Source organism: Cuculus canorus, chromosome Z (assembly GCF_017976375.1).
Source record: "Cuculus canorus isolate bCucCan1 chromosome Z, bCucCan1.pri, whole genome shotgun sequence".
Classification (NCBI taxonomy): Eukaryota; Metazoa; Chordata; class Aves; order Cuculiformes; family Cuculidae; genus Cuculus; species Cuculus canorus.
This window is the reverse complement of record NC_071441.1, coordinates 40569126-40589123: the sequence shown is the minus strand read 5'-3', so window position 1 is coordinate 40589123 and position 19998 is coordinate 40569126. Positions and strand designations below refer to the sequence as shown.

General features: G+C 40.2%; 1 protein-coding gene across 7 annotated transcripts in view; it reads right to left on the bottom strand.

Moving 5' to 3' along the window:
• The window catches only part of RNF38 (ring finger protein 38), a 103454-nt gene that overhangs the window by 34651 nt on the left and 48805 nt on the right, over nt 1-19998 (bottom strand). For 2 of the 7 annotated variants that reach the window (XM_054053966.1, XM_054053967.1), the window contains one exon: nt 18597-18667. The exons of 1 other annotated variant lie outside the window; for it this stretch is intronic. In XM_054053966.1, the coding sequence (XP_053909941.1) occupies nt 18597-18667 (71 nt within the window). Of the gene's footprint in view, nt 1-4576; nt 4714-13369; nt 13395-13480; nt 13572-18596; nt 18668-19998 lie in introns of those variants that run through there. 4 more of the 7 variants (XM_054053968.1, XM_054053972.1, XM_054053971.1 and 1 more) reach the window with 4 other exon arrangements.

Here is a 19998-nt window from a genome sequence, read left to right as displayed (position 1 = left end):
AAGCAAGCAGAGCTTTGCTTTAGAAATCTACAAAGTTTTCCTGCCCACAAAAGAAGCAGAAAACTGTATTAAAACATTCTCTACCTTTCAATTTTGACATTAATGATAAAATGTTATTAATACATACTACTATGAACAAGGAAACAGCTTTCTATCTGTCAGCTTCTGTGTGTGACTGGGGTACTTATTAGAAGACTGTTCTTATCTACCTACAATCACATCTCATCCAACTTAAATGCATGAAAAACTTAAGTTTAATGTGATAGCAAATGAAGGACAACATAGCCTACAAAAACAATCATTACATCATCTTTCTCTATTTGCTCCCAGGCACCAAAGACAAAGCAGGTTCCTTCAGAGGGAAGTTAGTCTTAGGTCTATTCTCCAGAGTCCTTGCCTATAATCTGCCAAATATATACAAAAGCCAGCTATCTAGATCCGCAAACAAATTTTGCTTAAAACACTTTCACAGAAACATTGCCTAATACGTTATTTTCAGGGCTAAGCCACCAGCCTGACTAATACCAAAATCATCAGCCCTTTGAAAGGCACCTTCAAAGAACATTGTTTCCTCTGTCCACTCCAAAAACAGTTGCTTTCCTGTATTTGATCTATACATGTATTAACTGCATAAGAAATACAGTTTGATTTTTGTCAATCTTTAGCCTAACTAAAGAAGTCCTTTGGAGAAAAGGACTTATAGTTAAATAATAGTAATAAGATTAATTATTTATGCTATTTGCTGTTCCAGTATATGGACCAGTTATCACTATGCTAACACATCTCATGATTTTTCATTATGGTGACAGAGCTCTTGATGGCCTACATAGTGGAGGCTCTGAATACAAAACATCAGGCGCCAGAGCAGGAAAAGAAGCAAATCTCCTCTTTGAACATTAAGGAAAAGAAAATTAAGGGAAGTTCCGTGAGGAGCCGGCACTTCCTCTGAGCCCAGGAATTCTTCCTGCCCAGCCCAGTGTGCCCAGGGAGCAGGATGGTGCTGGTGTCTTCATCTGAGGCTGAGGGTCAGAGCTGCTGCTTTCCCGTTTGCAGGTTCAAACAGTAGTAAAACTAAGTGTGTATCCTAGAGACATAAAACACACAGAGCACTGACATGGCTAGCCACATGCACTACCACAGATAAGGCACTGCATTCAACAGTGCCTAAGATACGAGATTCAAACACAAGAACAGAGAGCCAAACCTCCTCGTGGGCTGTCAGGGACAGGTGGCACAAACATGACACTCTCCGGGTTCACAAGCACTTTGGTGTATATTTGAAGTACCATCATGTCCCTTGTGTCCACCTGGCCCAGGTCCCTATACCCGATCCACACATCCCCAAGTCACTGTCTGTTCCAGCCTGATGCTCACTGCAGACATACAGCTCTCACCCACTTGTCCCACAGGCACATCACACACGCAGGTCCCCCAGAATATCAGCATGGGCCCTTGGCCTGCCTAACACGCCAGTCTGGTCCCAAGGCCCCTCTACTCACCAAGTGGTCCAGCTTGAAGATGGCTAGCAATTACAAACACCGCCTCAGCCTGATCATGCACAGTGAGTTTGGAGAAGATACCAACACTCACTCCTCTATAGCAGCTGACACTAGACACACAGGCTATGACCTGCAGTCCTGTTCTGGCCACTGACACAGAGAACATCACTTACCCTGGTCTCCCCAACAGGCAGCTTTGGGCACACACACCAGTCCTGCTCTAGGGGCTCGCAGTTGAGAAACTCTTCCACCCCAGTAGCCGGTACTTATACTCCATTTACTCCAGTAATTGATATGTGCCAGAGGTTCACGCACCCCTGGTCTGACTCCAGTAGCTGATACCCAGACCACTCACACTGGCCCTCACAGTAGCTGGCACTATGAATATTAAGACTGTAGGAAACCAATAAGATAATCCAGAGGACTACACAGCCCCTCCAGCTCCTGACACTGAGACTCCTACTCATTCCCACTGCTGGCACTGCAGACCTGGTGGCGCCCCCAGTAAGACTCCAGTTGCTGGCCTACACTCCATTCAAGGTGGTCTCACTTAGTCTCTGCAGCACTTGCATAAATGGGATAAAGTAACATTACACCAAGACATTGTTAGGAAAACTAATAAAATAGGACAGACTGCAGGGATGAGGCACAGGGCTTGGCCAGGCAAATGTGAAGACTGGCCACAGTTTACACGATTGGTCCCTTTTCTGTCTGGTCCCTTTTGTCTCTCTCCGACTTCCCTGCCCCTGACATTACCTACTCAAGCTGACACAGTCCCACCGATTCCCTCCAATACCCTAGACCCTCAGGCTTGCACCCTTATCAGTCACAAAGATCCATCTGCATGTAGTTTCCTGATAGCTCATCAGTTAGTGCGACTGAACAGTTTTGTACCTCTGCCTCCATTAAGCTTGTCTGGCAGGTTTGTGTCTCTGTGTTTGGGTTTTTTAATGGTTTTCCCCTTTTCCTTATAATCCTATTTGACAAACTCTTGAATCAAATAACCTCACTGAAATACACAGTGTCACATTCCACATACCCTCATCACCCCGTAGTCTATGACTACGTTTGGTCCTTGTTACTGTCCCACTTACTTTTTGTTGGTCAGGTTTTGGTCTCCGAATATTCCTATTTACTTCTGTTTTTCTTGTTATCTGCTTTGGGCACTGAAAAAGTCCTTGATTAGACACACACAAGTTGGTGGTCCTATATTCCACATACCCTTACAGAAATAATACAACTCTTCCACTAACAGTAGACAGAAAAATCACAAGGATACTGTTAGATCCTACAGTTCAGGAAGAGCAAGATGATGACTGCTTCTGAAAACAGTAAAAACTAAGGAGAGCGTGGAAAAAAAACAACAGCGACCCTCCACTCTAAACAAGAATGGTTAACAAAATTGAAAAGGATGGGTATAGGGCACAAGAAGACTTTGTTATGGAAACAAGGACATACTCCTCCAAGTATGTAGAGTCCCAAGCACATCTTGTTGTGATAAACTGGAACAGTTTGTTTCCCTCCCCATCTGCACCTACCTTTGCATGGGCGCCAGCAAGTTCAGCCAGGCACAGATATTGGAATTCAGTCAACAGCACCTGCACTACTATCAGCAGGCTCACTGATATGCAGGACACTGCAAATATACATTATGCTAATCAGCACAAGTGTTATTATCCACCCCCGCAACGCTCTCCCTTGAGCTTCACTCCCAAGCAGGGCTCCACTGCATTAGATCCCCATTTGATCAGCACTGGTGTCCCAGGGCTTCCACCGTGGTAACACGACACTTCTATTTAAGGCAAAGTGTTCACTTGCCAAGTGTAGTGCCTCACATTTTGCTTGTTACAGTGAGTAAAAAGAAACGCAAGGAAAAAAAGTGTGATCATATTAATTTGTAAACTGATAGATTAAAAGCTCTTGAGGTTTATACATAAAGCTTGACATCTCCTTTAAGTATACTCTTAAAATTCTAGCTCTAAATAGATCTAGAAAGGAGCTAACAAAGAAGCAAATACACACAATAAATTAAGAGCCCTGTGCCACAATGGGAAAAAAAAGTTACAGATTTTATGGAAAGACAGGCTACTTCCAAGACTAACTACTGCACTTTTTCCAAGACAAAATAAACAATTATTATCTAGTTGGACACAGGGCTGCACGACAAAGGACTTGTCTATGTATAAAGATTTGTCAGCAGAACCATACTGTGATAACATACAGCTTTTACTGGGAAAACCTCTTTAAAGGAACTTCAGCTGACACAATAAACACCAGCAGTAAGATTCTTACACCAGTATAACTGGGTTTGCTTTAAGAATTTTGTTAGATTAGTTGCATTGTTTAATACAGTAATTTTTCGTTCTGCCAGTTCAGCTAGAGCACAAGACACTGCTTGCTCATATTCTACAGCGTTAAGCAGGACTCAGAACTCTGCTCCAATACACCATAGTAAAGTAGTAAAGTGAAGGTAAAGTGGGTACACGGCGAGAAAATAAAAATTCTAATATTGCTGTCCACACCTGTGATCCTCAAGGCATCAAATTCAAACCCTAGAATAGAAACACTCAAGACAACTGCTTTAAACAATGCATTAGATCTTCTAAGTCCCATTCAGATTTTACTGAAAAACACCACCACCATTAATAGAACCAATTCTTTCTAGCCACACTTCAATTTCAGAGTCATGACCAAGAGACTTGGAAACATGGCTGGCTGAGCATACACAAGACAACTTCCTCATGAAGGAACACTAAGGTAATCTGAATTCAGCAAAGAAGTACAGTCCTTCCCAAATCTAAAAGCCAGCTCAAACAAACCAGGTGGCTGAAAGGAAGGCTTAAAAGAGCCAATTCTTGGGGTAGGCCCAAAAGTCCTAAGAGACAGCATCTGGAGTACCACGCCTAGTTCTGTGTACAAGAGAGACACGGACATACTGCAATCAGTCCAACAAATGGCCTTGAAGATGATTAAGCAACTAAAGCATCTCTGCTATCAAGTAAGGCTGGGAGCAGGGACTCTTCAGCCTGGAGAAGAGAAAGCTTGGGGGGATCTCATCAATGCATACAAATACTTACTTGAAGAGAGGTTGCAAAGAGGACAGAGTCAGATTCTTTTCAGTGGTGCCCAGTGAAGGACAAGAGGCAACGGGCACAAATTGAAACACAGGAGGCTCCATTTGAACACGAGGAAACACTTCGTTACTCTTTGAGGGTGACTGAGCACTGGCACAGAGGTAGCCCAGAGAAGTTGTGCAGTCTCCATCCTTGGAGATATTCAAAAGCCATCGGGACATGGTCCTGGGCACCTGGCTCAAAGTGCCCCGCTTGAGCAGGGGGTTAACCAGATGACCTCCAGAGGTCCCTTCCAAACTCAGCCATTCTGTGATTCTGCAACAGCACAAAGGAAAGCAGAAACTGATTTTCATTCTATGCTAAATACTAGGCTTTTAGAAGCGTACTCCTGTGAAAGAAGTAAAGCGCAACTAAAAAAGTATTTCCGGGTAGATCTCCAAGAGCTAGCCTTGAGAAACAAAGTATCCCTGTGAGCATACATGTTTCCCCATCCAACACTTTACTTCTGCACTTCAGAAAAGACTATCAAGAATTAAGAAAATCAGTATGTAACTAGTATTTGGGATGAAAATTCCATGTACAGGAAAAAAAAGTGCAGAAGAAAGCCCCTCCTGGTACCCACTCTGTCAGATTAGGAAGAAAATATTCAGTATTTCAGTTCCCGACACAGAAGAGTCCTTAGCAAGGCACATCATTCTGAAAGGAAGCCTACAATGTTGCCTCCGATTTGCTATTGAAATTTCACCTGTGGTAAGAAAAAACCTAGTTAACTCCCTCTCAAAATGGAAGCCAACCTACAACGTCAGGTTGCCAGAATAAAATTTGATATACAGGTACACATATCTCAGATTAATTTTTATGAATTAAAGATCTCTTTTGATAGTGAAATTTTGAGAACTTACACAGGCAAACACTTTGTAAAATAAAAGCAACGCTACCAAATGTTAGGAAGAGGATGAAAGTCCATCGAATCTTTTTTCTGTTTCAAAGCTATAATGATATATATCAATTAGACTGTTTTTGTTATCTAACAACTGTACCAAGAACACTCATCAGTAATCTTTTTGAGCCATCCATAATTCACTCACTGTTAATAGGATTAATTCATTATTAACTGACAGTAAGCACAATGGCCAATGTTGTGCTTCAGCAACCATAACTGACAATGACTCCTCCATGCAAAGTGTTTCTGCAAAAGATCCGAGGCATACAGTAGCAAACTGCATAGCAATAGCACAGAATGTTTTCCAAACACACCTCTTCATTTTACTTACAACCCAAACATATGAATAACCTGCAAATTTAATTTGTGTTTATTCCACATCAGACTGACAGCCATTTCCAGAGTATTGTCTGTATTAGTTCCTTCTCCGAAATGCAATTCTCATTAAGAGACCGCTAAGCCTAAACTGCATGTTTCACACAGTAAGTATTTCAAACAGTCTCAAGCACTTGATTCTTAAGTGTCGATTTTTCATATCAAATGCTGGAATGTTTCTTTAAAACACAAAGCAACATTAAAAAACTTAAAAATCTTAATTGTATTTGGCACATAGTAGCATTCTCAGTAGCAAGAAGAAAACATCAAGCTGTGTTTAGTAGGGCTTACTTTCAAGTTCTACTGCTCATACAAAAAGCACAATGCAACCCATAAAACATATTGGAAGCATCTCCTTTCTCATACTGAAGCAGGTTTAAAAATCAAGGAAACTCAAAATCATTTCAAAATTCTTCATATTGAATTTCATTAGTATTTGTTAGCACTTGAAGTACTTGCTGCATACAAACAAGAATCCTTTGAAATACAAAAAAGTATTTGCAATATTTTTTTAAATACATGAACCAAAGCAATTTCAATGCTGCTCACAAAAAGGATAGTATTTAATTTATATCAAAGCAAGGTTTTTTTCTGAATAGAGATTGTTACCTCTCATACTCCAACATACCAGACAAACTTCAATAAGAGGAAAAAACTCAGCTGTATCTCCCTCTGTATTACAGAATGAAGTTGTTCAGAAAATATTAATTTTACTTAAAAGCCCCAAATTTATAGTCTCAATTTTTAACTCAACTTTGTCAATAGTGTAGGCGATAAAAGGAGAACAATCTGTGCTGTTTCTGCAGATGTTTCCTGCAGTTAACATGTGCTATGATGATAAGCAAAATCTGTTACATATATTTAGTATCTCATTAAATATTTGTAAGCTTGCTTTGTTAAAACTGGAAAGCTTAAAAATTATGTCACACATAGTACTAGTACTCAATAAGTTGGTTTTTTTCCTAATATTTCCAGTTCACAATTTCTTATCAGCTCACCTCCAAATTGCCTACCAAGATCTGAGTTAAATGGTCAGTGTTTTGACATCAACACCACCTAACACAATACACAAAGTGCCACTTCAGGAGAGGATGTTATCAGCAACTTCATAGCATACAGAGTCCTGAACACCTATGTTGGTATGTAAATAAAGCAAAATATAAGTCTTAATTAAAATCACAATTTTGTAACCACAGAAGGAGGGATAATTTCCCAATACACAAGGCTGAAACACATTAAATTTTGCATGTGTGCCATGAAATCTGTGCTAAAAATTTAAAGCCTCAACAAATACTCTTCATCTATTTTAGGATTACATAATGAATCCACAAAACAACCTACCTAATCTGTATGACCAAAGTATCATGTAAATTTAGAATGCTCTTTAACATACTGCAATACACACTGGTATTAACACACACACACACACACACACAAAAGAAAAGTGTCGTAAAACTTGAAGAGTCATATTTAAACACAGGCCTGAAAAGCTAAAGAGGACCAAGACATTTAATTCTAAGAATAAGGCACTCTAAGTTCCACCTTTTCCAATTTCCTTTTCCTCTAAGAAGATAATACAGAATGAGAAAGAAAATATGCCACAAATAGCACACAGTACAACCGCAACAGTCGTTGAAGACTGCTGTGGCAGTTGCATACTACAAAGTCCCAGCACTCCTCTCACCCTGTATTTCAAGTCTCTGCTTCTCCTATTTGACACTTTGTTCTTTTCTTATTCCATGCCATTTCCCACAAAAAAAAAAGAAATTTTCACAGCTGAAACAAATACAAACGGTTTACTTTGTCACTGATACAGTTTAGGACAAGTAAACTCTTTGTATCACCCACAAATGGCTGGACACAATGCTATGCCTACTGAGCATGATGCTATGGTTGGCTATTGTTAATTAATTTCTCATTAAAATAAATTTATTTACACAGCAGAACACTATGCATTTATACACTTCAGAACTATACTCAATGACAATATATAGGATTCGGTTGCATTGGATTTTTACTTGGACTTTTGTAAAGCCTTTGACACCTTCTCCCACAGCATTCTCCTGAAGAAACTGGTTGCTCATAGCTTGGATGGGCACACTGTTTCCTGGATAAAAACCAACACAGTTAAATCCAGCTGGCAGCTGGTCACAAGTGGCCTGGGCCAGTTCTATTTAATATCAGAAATGGTGTGACAAGCAGGACAAGGGAAGTGATTGTCCCTACATACTCAGCACCGGTGAGGCTGCACCTCAAATCCCGTGTTCAGTTTTGGGCTCACTACAAGGAACAGACTGAGGTGGCTGGGGAGTGTGCAAAAAAGAACAACAAAGCTGGTGAAGGGTTTGGAGCACAGGCTTTACGAGGACAAGCTGAGGGAACTGGAGCTGTTTATCTCCAAACTAAAGAGGCTGATCACTCTCTAGAAATACCTGAAAGGAGGTTGTAGCAACATATGTGTTATTCTCTTCTCCTAAGTAAGAAGTGATAGGGTGAGCAGAAACAGCCTCAAGATGTGCCAGGGGAGGCTTACATTGGATATCAGGAAATATTACCTCACAGAAAGAGGGGTGAAGCACTGGAACAGGCTGTGCAGGCAAGTGGTTGAGTCACCATCCCTAGAGGTAAAAGATGTGTAAATGTGGTCATTAGGGATGTGGTTTAGTGGTGTACTTGGCAGTGTTAGGTTAACAAGTACTTGTTTTAAACCTACGTGGGCCATCTTATTTTTACTTGTAAAACAGAGTTGTTTGAATAAAGTTGTTTTATAAAGCTTTGGGGGGAAATTTGCTCTTCTCCACTAGTTGGAATTTGTACACACCTTTTGCCCTCAACAGATTGTAAAATTTAATTTTCGCATGTGTTAGACTCACGACCGGCTCTATGACCATATTAACTGCTGCAACAGCAGCTTGTTCCTCTGCCCCTACAAAATACACATATTGGGAGGCTGTCATATAACGGAAGTCATCTACACACGTATATAATCCTTAAAATGGAATGCAAGGAGTAGAGAACTCAGTCCTTTTAATGTAAATAAAAATTTAGGGGAAACAGCAAAAGGAAGGAAGAATTGATATCTTCTGCTAAGTTAACTTAAAAGAGGAATAGGAGAAAACACTGCAGGTCCTCAGCTTATACATGTGTAGATCTTTTAATTTACTGAGAAAATAGGATTATTCTCATGCAAAGACAGAGTAAGTTTTTTTTTGAGAAAAAACCAAACCACAACGCACATCAGATGATATGTGAAGGAAAAAAAGCCTCACTTCCCTAAATGCACTCAAATAAGCATCACTCGCCTACTTCTCAAACCTCATCCCACATTTTACTGAGAATAAGACATTAGTATTGAAAGCATGCAAGAAATTCAATGAGATGTATACTTTTTTAATGCAGTCTCAAGTTCTTCCCTGCACTGAACAGTCACCATCACAGATATGAATTAAGTTGCATTTCAAACTACAGATATATGTAAACATTCACATATTGAAAGCAGAGTCAGAGAATACAAACACTGCATTAGGTGTCTGAATTTGGATTTCAGGATAAGTGCTCTGACTGTTCTGATATAATAAAGAAACCAAGAAAGGAGGAAAAAAACTTCACATATGATCTCTAACCAACGCTCAGGAGAGATTCACGTAGAAAATGACCAAATGCACACTAGCCTTGCCAGGCTCTGTGTGTTCACATCTGAAAATTTTCTCCAATCCACACTCATCCATTTGGAACTTTTCTGTTTATGCTCACAAGTTCCTTCCACATTATTTAAAAATCCCTCTCCAGTGCCTACAGTCTCCTCATTTCCCCTCTTGTTCTACATTCCGTTCCAAATCTTCTCCCAGACTTACACACAAAGGACACTAAAACAAAAACACTCTCCCTCAGTACTTGCCGTCAAAACAGTTCTAAATGTCTATGCAAGAGATTGGTTTCTACGAATCAGATTTTGAAAATTTAGCTTATCAAAAATTCCAACACATCACAACTTTTTAAGAGAACAATCCCAATACAGGTCACCTAAAAAATAACCTGAATAAGGAAAACAATATCTTCATTTTTATTTGTCTAGTGAGAAGACCATCTCCTAAAGCTTTCATGAAGACTGCCGGACAAAGCATCTGCTCAGCAGCACCTCAACTTATGCCATGAATGCTCTCATCCCTGCCTGCAAAAGGACTTACTGCAAGGCGAAAGAAAAATTTAGTCACTCCTGTCAGAAACAAAGAGAGATGGCGACGATGGACCACAAGGCTAAGATAAGAGGCTCTGGAGAAAGGACAGGATTGAGTTCATAAAGTGTTCACAGATTTGGGGGACAGAAATAAAACTGCAAGATTGACACCATAAAAGAGTTACTTAAAAAACACAAAGTAAGCTAAAACCAGCACATGCAGTGGTGCTCATATGAAGCAATACGCTTCTTTGTAGTATCTAAGGTCACAGTGGAAAACAGAAAAAGCAACGTTATTCCAAGTGAATCAGGAAAAGTTCTAGGAAAGCAAATCTGAAACGCGCTCACTAAGAACCATAAGCTGTGGTTCCTGTGGACAGGAAAGATAGAAAGTATGTTTTGAGTTTTTGTCCTGACATGGGAAGAGCAAAGGCACCAGTCCTGTTACAGCTAGAATGAGGCAAATTTATGCAACTTAACTATTTTTCTACCAGGTGAGGAACAGTTCCACTGCAACCCAGAGAAACTGGCTGGACAACAATCAGTACAATGCTTAAGGTGAAAACCGGCTTCGTTCTTTTCTTTTCCCTTCCCATTGTTTTTAAAGAGTGATGCTGTTAGCATTTTACTGCTATTACAAGACCGAAAGTCTTCGTTTCGATGTTCTGACAAACGAGAATCAGTAGAGGGCACCAAAAAGCAAAGCAAGTTTTACTGATCTTTCAAGAACTTAGTAGAAGAGGAACCTACTTAACTAAAGAGAAAGCTAAAGAGAAGCTAAAGAGAAAACCCCACGAAAATCATTCCATTGAATTGAAGACCTAAACAAGCTTTGCCTACAACAGAATTTAAATACGCTGTATTAGATTATTTAACTTCACATAGATGCTTACATAGAGAAGGAAACCACAAGCTGTATTTCTGAAGGAGCTGGGTAAGTCAAACCCATATCTTTCCAGAAGTTTCAAGAATCAGTCCTCTACAGTCAAAACAACTCTCTGACTAGAAATAGGAGAAAAAGAAATTTCACATTCTATCTATACTCTTATTCCTATCTTTCAAATCTTTCTGGAGTAGAGGGTGGTGGTAGCTACATACAAAGATTAAAACGAGAAAACCTTTAGAAGCCTAAGACTTGCCCTGTACAAATTCCCATTACATTCACTAGCAGTTCAGCCCATGTAGCTTCCATGTACAACAGCTCTGAAACACAAGACTACAGTTTAAGTTTGAACTCAACAGTAGCCCTTAAGAAGTAACTTGTCTTCCTGACTGTACCATTTTTTATACTCTAAAAAGAGCTTGCACAAAACCCATTTAATTCTTGAAGACTTTATTAGTTAAGAGTTGAAAAACTAACTTGACTTCATCAATAATATCACTTAAAATCATATAAATAATCTCTTGTTATAATGTCAATAAAACATACTGAAAAAATGTAACTAGATAAAATGATGCACAAACTTCACAAATCGCAATAGCACTGATGTCAGCTTCCAGGCCAAACCTATACCTTTCTGGAAAAGACAATTATATATTATATACACTCTCACACCACTGCAGGTGTAAAGATAGGTCTGATCAACTTGCAGCCTCAATTTAGTATTTATTATACTTTTATTTAAAAAATCAAATTGAATCAGATGCAAATCAAATAAAGTTTGATTTAAGGCAGGGAGATGGCAAAATAAGTTTCACAGAAGAATCCTGAGATCCCTAGTTTATAAGCTCCTTATATTTCTACACCACTTGTCTTCTCACAACTACCACTCTTAGTATGTACTGTCTCCTGATGACAATTCCCTGGAAATCTTGTTCACATTGTTATTCTGTGTACACAGAGGTTTTTTTCCTACAGATTTGGTGATTAAGGAAGATGAACAGCATTACCAACCTTCACTAGCCACTAAATCTGCCACAAAGCTAATTCGCTTTCCTGTCTCATGCTTAATCCTCTAATGGCTGCACTCTCTTTTCTCTCACTGCACAACAAAGTACCTAAACAGAAGTTTTCTGAACTTTACAAGAATAGTCAGTATAATACCACAGCTCCAATACTCTCTTGAACAGAAAAAAAGGTTTGTGTTTTTCCTTCTTACAGTGCTGTGAACTGATTAGGAGTCTGCTGGGCCAGGAAATAGCAAAATCCCTAGATGTGAATAAATCCCATAAATTTGGCAACTGAAACCAAAGCAGTTGCCTTAGTGAATGGTATTTAAGAACAAGCATGTCAGCAGCAACACCTAATCAAGAAGTAAGCAAGACGTGAATAAGGCAGACTATTAGTAATCACGTTCATCTTACCATTCCAGTTGCCTCATTACATATTTGAAGAATTCATCAGAAAGTGTACATTTTCTCCAAATACTGCCCTCAAAAATCATAAACATTCTCCCGACTTACACTTTGATGAACTTCTGTGTAAGGAAAAAATACTCGCTATAAACAATTCTAACTTTAAACGTATGTTTAAAGAAAACGCCTCAATCCATAATCACTTTTAAAACACACTCTTTGAGGAAATAATCATCTTTCTGGTACTGGTATAAAAACCTCCACCTTCACATTACACAGGAATGGGAATTAGCTCAGATATACTGAAAAATGCTAACAGAATGCCCTAAACCACATACTTGCTAACATCAAAGCTTCCAGTTACTCTTTCCCAACTAATGTGAAAGTATTTCCAACTAACGTGAGAGTGGGACACGTCCCTGCCCACGACAGGGGGGTTGGAGCTAGATGATCTTTCAGGTTCCTCCAACCCAAACCATTCTACAATTCTGTTCGGTGACACACAGTACAGATGTTCCAGTCTTCTGCTGCTGACACAGTAGGCGCCTTGCACTGTAAGCCATGATGCTGACACCATCACATATGGAGAAGAAAAGGGAGTAAATGGCACCATATCGTTACCTACAGCAAAATCTCAAATTGTAACCATTAAAAGAGATGTGTGGTTTCTTCTCACAACAAAACCACACATCTTTGTGCCTCATTCAATAGCAGCAAACAAACAGGGGGTTGGAACTAGATGGTCTCTAAGGTCCCTTCCAACCCAAACTAGTCTATGATTCTATGATTAAAGACACCTGGAATCATACTAGGAAAGTGAGAGGACAATCAGCAACAGCTGATTCAGCGTTTACTCGCTCCCTCCTTGCTCTCAACGCACCGAACCCGCTCTGTCTTCTCGAGGACAGGTAACTCCTCCAGTTTTGGAAAGTCAGCTGATTTTTGGGTCCCGGTTCTACTTTTCCGAAAAGCAGATAAAGGAATTTTCAGAGGACCGAGCACTTACGAACCAACGTCGCCGAGTACCCGTTGTCCCTCACGTGCGAGCGCAGCTCCCACCCCCCCAGAAGGGGCCGGTGCCCTCGCGATGCCCCTCGCTCTCAGCCCGGGCCGGTACCTGGGGCCCCGCCGAGGTTCCGTCCCGCAAACACCGCCCCAGAGTCCCGCGATCACCCCCGGGCGCCCTCCCCGCGCCTCTCCTGCGCTGGGTGACGTCACCCCACCCCCTCCCAGCGGCCCTAGCCCCGCCCTTCTCCGGCACGTGCGGGCGGCGACGTCACCAGCGCGGCCGGAACAGGAAGCGGTGGCCCCGCGCGACGCCCTCCCCCCCTTTCAGTTTCGGTTTAGTCGGAGCGGCTGGGCCTGCATTCCCGCTCCCGCAACGCCTCCCGTCTGTGAGGCCAGGCTGGATGAGGCCTTGGGCAGCCTAGCCTAGTGGGACGTCCCTGCCCATCGAAGGACGGGTGGAACTGGATGATCTTTAAGGTCCCTTCCAGCCCAAACTATTCTATAACTCCGTGATTCTATACTTGGCGTTGCTCTCACATAGGATAGTTTGGGTTGGAAGGGACCTTAAAGATCATCCAGTTTCAACCCCCTGCCATGGGCAGGGAGACTTCCCACCACACCAGGCTGCCCAAGGCCCCATCCAACCTGGCCTTGAACACGTCCAGGGATGGGGCAGCCACAGCTTCCCTGGGCAACCTGTGCCAGTGCCTCACCACTCAAATACAGAAGAAGTTCTTCCTTATGTCTAGTCTAAATCTGCCCCTCTCCAGTTTATGCCCATTGCCCCTAGTCATACCACTACAAGCCTTGGTGAACAGTCCCTCCCCAGCTTTCTTGTATTCCACGAAACACACCTCTTCATTTTACTTACAACCAAAACATATGAATAATCTGAAAATTTAATTTGTGTTTATTCCACATCAGATTGACAGCCATTTCCGGGGTATTATCTGTATTAACTCCTTCTCTGAAATGCAATTCCCATTAAGAGACTGCTAAGCCTAAACTGCATGTTTAACACAGTAAATATTTTAAACAGTCTTAAGCACTTGATTCTTAAGTGTCGATTTCTCATACCAAATGCTGGAATCATAGAATCACAGAATAGTTTGGGTTGGAAGGGACCTTAAAGATCACCTAATTCCAACCTCCCTGCCATGGGCAGGGACACCTCTCACGGGATCAGGCTGCCCAAGGCCCCATCCAACATGGCCTTGAACACCACCAGGGATGGGGCAGCCACAGCTTCCCTGGGCAACCTGTGCCTGTGCCTCACCACTCTCATAGTGAAGAAATTCTTCCTTATGTCTACTCTAAATCTGCCCCTAAATATATAGAAGATTAATTTGGCTTAAGATAAAGAGTGAAGTTGGTATCGAGTATATTAGAATAAACATTAATAAAAAGACCAGGTGTTCTGAGCTAGACATACAGGATGACGCATCTTGAATGTCTGAGAAGACCAGATGGGAAAAAAAAAGCCTGGTAATAAGTGAATTGGAGATATGGCTAAAACGGTCACAAGAGTATAGAATGGACAAAATAAAAAGCATCCTGTTTGTCTGAAGGTCGGAAAATGGAGGAACCATATAAAGATCTGCCTGGATGAGACAAGCCAGGAGGAGGAGTAGCAGTGGTAGTACTTTCTTAATTTGACTTCTGTACACCATGCTGATTAAAGGAACACAGAGAAATCTGCGCGGTCTGCATCTCCTTCATCGCAACAGCCAGCCCCACCCTCTAAAAGGCAACAGTGTGAGGGAGCCAACGGGAGAACCAGGGGAAGCACCGGTCAGGAACTACCCCTGGGAAAAGAGGGTGAGAACCAGCTTTGGGAGCACAACAGTTACCACTGCCACCAGCACAGGGGACTTTGCTGAAAACTGATGCATCACAAAAGCCATCAGGCTTCTCAAGAACAGCTGCCTGCAGTCTGCTCAGGTCATACTTGCAGGTTCTGGATGTTCATCCCCGTTCCTGATAAGCAGGAGGAGTGAGACTAACAACAAAAAGTCAACAAAACCCACAGGAGCAAAGCCACCTGCTGATGAGTCATTAGGGAAACGTGACCAGCCTTTTGCCACCAGTACCACGGGCAGCAGAAATGCTGAGCAAATGAGGTATTGGGGAACTGACTCACTCAAGCTGTTCCCCTTAAGGAAGATATCATCACTGTAACTATGTTCACCTTTCAAACCTGTCTCCATTCTCTGTACTTAAGTCTAATTAAAATTTCCCCAAACCTGATCCACAAAAACACACCATCTGCTGTAGAAATAATGAATTAATGCTCTAAGGCAGGCAACTCACCAGGCATGAAAGTGATTTAAAATCAGTAAGCTACATCCTTGTAGCTGCCAGATGTGGAAGGAAAATGGAAAAGGCCTGAAGCTGCTTGGTAAGAATAGGTAGAATTAACTGAAACTAAGGCTGAGGGGGCAGATGACACACACCAAGAGGAATGAATCAGTGTTGTCTTAATTGGACAGGAAGAATTTTTTCCAGTTTTGAAATTGGAGAGGGCAAAGTAAATTCTTCCTAATATTCCTAGTTTTTTATGTATTGTGTGTCATCCCCTCCCCCAACAGATCTTATTTTATAAATCACATATTAATTAAATGTGGTGGACCTTAAAATATCTGAATTCCTAAATCATTTTGAGTTCAGTTACGGATGTATCTATTAGGGTTATCCTACCTGACACCACACCACTCAAAGAGGAAAACAAAGAACTGGATCCATTTTTAAGGATTAGAACTTGTAAAATACTTCCCCTTTTGTGAAAAACATCTTTTTAAGAGTTGAAAGTCTTCTGGATTACAGATTGAGGACTGTGCCCAGCAAGACAGACAAGCAAAAGTAAGTTCAGGAACCAGAAATTATGGAAGAAATGGAAGATGTACTAGCTATAACTGGGACATTTTAAGGTTAGAAATAATGAATCAAGTTGTGTAGTTACGTATTTGGGCCATAAGTACTAAGCAAAGAGAAATTCCTTAAATACTTTAAGAAAGCAAATCTAGTAGAAGTAACACAATGTAAGTAAAATAAATAAAAATAAGTTTAAAAGCAAGGTAAATATTTGGAAATAATTTTCGATGCTAGTGAAAAAGCTCCACTGGATTGCTCTCATGCTACTTTTCTTCATTCCTCCTGAGTAGTCAATTTTGTTTTTAACTGTGTGAGAACTAAGGAATACATAACTTGATAAGAACTCTGAAAATAGATATTCCAAGTTAAAGTTGCATCTTTGGAGTCTTCAAGCTGAGTAAGCATCCTTTAATGGAAATCGACCACTTGTGAAACAACTACCCAAAGGACAAAAAATATTTTTAAAGCTAAAGAAACTGATTATAATTGAAAGGCTCTGCACAATATTCTTGCATCTATCTGCTTTTTAACACTAGCAGGACTGCTTGGACATTAAAGCAAAGTAATATTCCAAGGAATAACACTTCCTTGTTTCAAGTACATTTTCTTAAGTGCTCCATAAAGAAATTTATTCAGTTCTGTTATTTAATATTTTAAAAATGACAATTCCGGCTTTAAGTATTTAATTAACTGAAAAGTCATAGGTATTAAACATACACAGCATGATATACTTCAAAGAAAAATCAGATGAAATTACAATCATAAAAAAGGGTCTCCTGACTCATTCACTGAGGCTTAAATGCTCCCACCTCCAATGCAACAATTATTTTAAGAGGTACCTCAATTATAATCACTTTACAACACCAAATAAAATGGGGAATGTACTTTATATCTATGCTATTCTAGATCTTTTAATAAGGCAAGAGGCAAAGTACTTGGTTTGGTGCTAAGAAATTAACACGGTTCTTAATACTACCAGTAATGCTTTTAACAATTACACGCTCTTATTACAGTGAGGCCACACATGAGAAATCTTAGACTTTGGTTTCCTGCTGATGCCACTGAACATGAATTCAAGATTCCCATGTGCCAAGTCAATAAAATCAAGTAATTGGGGTGGAAGCCTGGGAATTGTTTTCATTAAGATTGCAACATTCCTTTAGCATGTGTGGTAATAGAATTTTTCTCATGCTGTTGTCCAGGAAATGAAGACTAGGTTTGTGGAGAACCTACTGTAAAATATATGCAGATTGCTAGTCAAATACTATACTTCACATTTCTCCTGTAACGCAAAAACTGGTTGCACGTGGTCAGGCAGAAAGCAGTAAATTATTCCAGTGAAATGTGTATTGTCTAATCAAAGATATGTGAAACTATTCTGCTGATATTATTTTCATAGAGTTTCTAGAATGAATACAAAGAAGCCCAACAATTAATAAAAATTATTAGATAAATAAATCAATTAAAGCCTACATTTATCTTTAAATGATATTCCCACCAAAATGAACAGGTGTTGTCTCTTAGTAATGGCAAAATGAATCAGAACTCTCATTTTGTAAGTAATTCACTATCTTCTCTTTTAAAACAAGATTTCAGGGGCACATTTGAGAAGAGTGCAGATGTCTGTTCTGAAGATTGTTCACTGTTTTTCCAAACAAGTGGTCATTTTAGCCAAGCGATCAACGAGAATTTCCTATAAAATGCAAGGCAAAAAGCTTCATGTATTCTCAAAGAAAAATGAAAGCTCCTACCACATAAAAATGACATTTGAGGGAAAACATGTCTTTGAAATACCCCCAAAACACATTCTTTCTGCTTTTTGTACTAGTTCCACTTCAGTCAGCTTTTACAGTTGGGAGTTCTCATTTGGTGCAGATTCAATACCAGTGAGAAAGATTGTCTTCTCCCACCATCCCTAAACATGAAAAAAAATAAAGTTGTGGCCCAGTTTACTAATATGGAGGCATATGGTGTGCTAAACAACTCAAAAGGTTATGCACTCTTTGGAAATTTAAACCAGTTAAGCTGCCACACTCCCTCTCTCTTCCTCCCCCCAAACCTGTGAAGCACCTAACAGAATTTCCAACAAGACTTAAACCAGTCTTAATTACTCTGAAATGAAATAAACTAAGGGAAGACACTCTAACACAGAACTGATCTTCCATGTAATAACAGAAAAGAAAGAACTTTAACAGGCAGCGCTACTGTTAAGTTGGTGTACTACGATGACTCTGAAAGGAAATTTCCCCTACTCACTCCTCAATCAAGAATCTTCCAAGAACAGAGTGCACAAGGACCACAAAAAAACCCAATGCACATGCATCTTGTGAAGGAAACATTTATGTAAGCCTCACCTTGTCACTGTCATCACTACAAATGTGATCTTGATGGATTGAGTGGCATTGAAAGGATGTACCAATGCTACCTACAAAAGAAGGGGAGGGGAACACAGAAAAAAAAAATCATTAAAATGATAACCCAATTCCTGTTAATGCTAAAAATAAAAGACAAATTTAGTGAGCTTTTTTCCCTACACAGAAGAGATATTCAGTTGCCAGCTACATCTGATAAGTCATGCATTTCATTCTGATAACAAAAAAAGCATCAGAGACATTTTGCACAGCGTGCCAACAATGTCTTCACATATAGTTTTTCTAAATACTTCAGCAGAACTAAATTAGAACTTGTTTATCAATCCAAAACAAATATATGCAGTGAAGTCCATACGCACACATATAAATAAGAAGCTACACACTTCACGTTTAGGCAGAATAGTCCTGTCCCATATCCATTACTGCAGAAAATTTTCAGCACCCTGAGTAGCCACAAAACAGATCTCCTTACAGTGATAAGAATAATAGTGAGTGAAAAAAATCCAAGGTCAAAGCAGAAAACTTTTAATGCTATCTGTTTTGTTTGTGGTGGAATTGCTGCCCACTTAAGGTCTTTCCACAGCTTTCTTTATGCCTAGGAAAAAAGGGACAGAATACAAAAGCTTACCCCAGTCCTGAGAATTCTGTCCAAGGAGGGAGACAAACTAAAGTTTGATTATATCCTTAGAGATTTGCAAACAGGTTTATAGAAGTCTTACACTGTAAAGTTTTATTTAATGTGCTGTTTCCTTGCTCAGAAAGTGCAGGAGAGGGGTAACTGCTGTTGTTGAATTTATGCTTCCCTAAGAAGACTTCTTCCTGCAAATAATGAGCAAAAACGTTTTAAAAAAAAGCAGGAAGAAAAAGAGTCTCATTTATAAAGCTACACTATTTTGTGATTTTCCTTACAGAAGAACTTTTCTCCACAAGATTCTTGTGGTCCTTCTGTTATAATTTTGAAATGCTAGTAGCTCTATTCTGTAACATTTATAACGAATCACACACATAAAGTTTGTTATAAAACTTTGCAGTCCATGTGTTGTTTCAGACCTGGACAGAACTGACCTAAGAAAATAAATTGTTTAAGCAGGCAGCCAGTCATAGACAGAAATGATGGCCAACTAGTGCAAGCCACCTCCTCTCCCCCGCACCCCAGTTCCTCTCTGTTGTTTGCGGGAGAGCGGGGAAGGAGCACTCCTCACTGCTTATCGTCATCACTACCTCAGGTAAGAAACAATATATTTGGCATTAAAATTGGATCCCTCCCCCAAATCCTGAAAGAGAAAGTAAAGATTGGGAGAGACAGAAAATCAGTTTCGTTCTCCTTCATTCCTTCGTATATGCACGTGCACACATACCCGCACTTCAACCAGGCTGGACATGC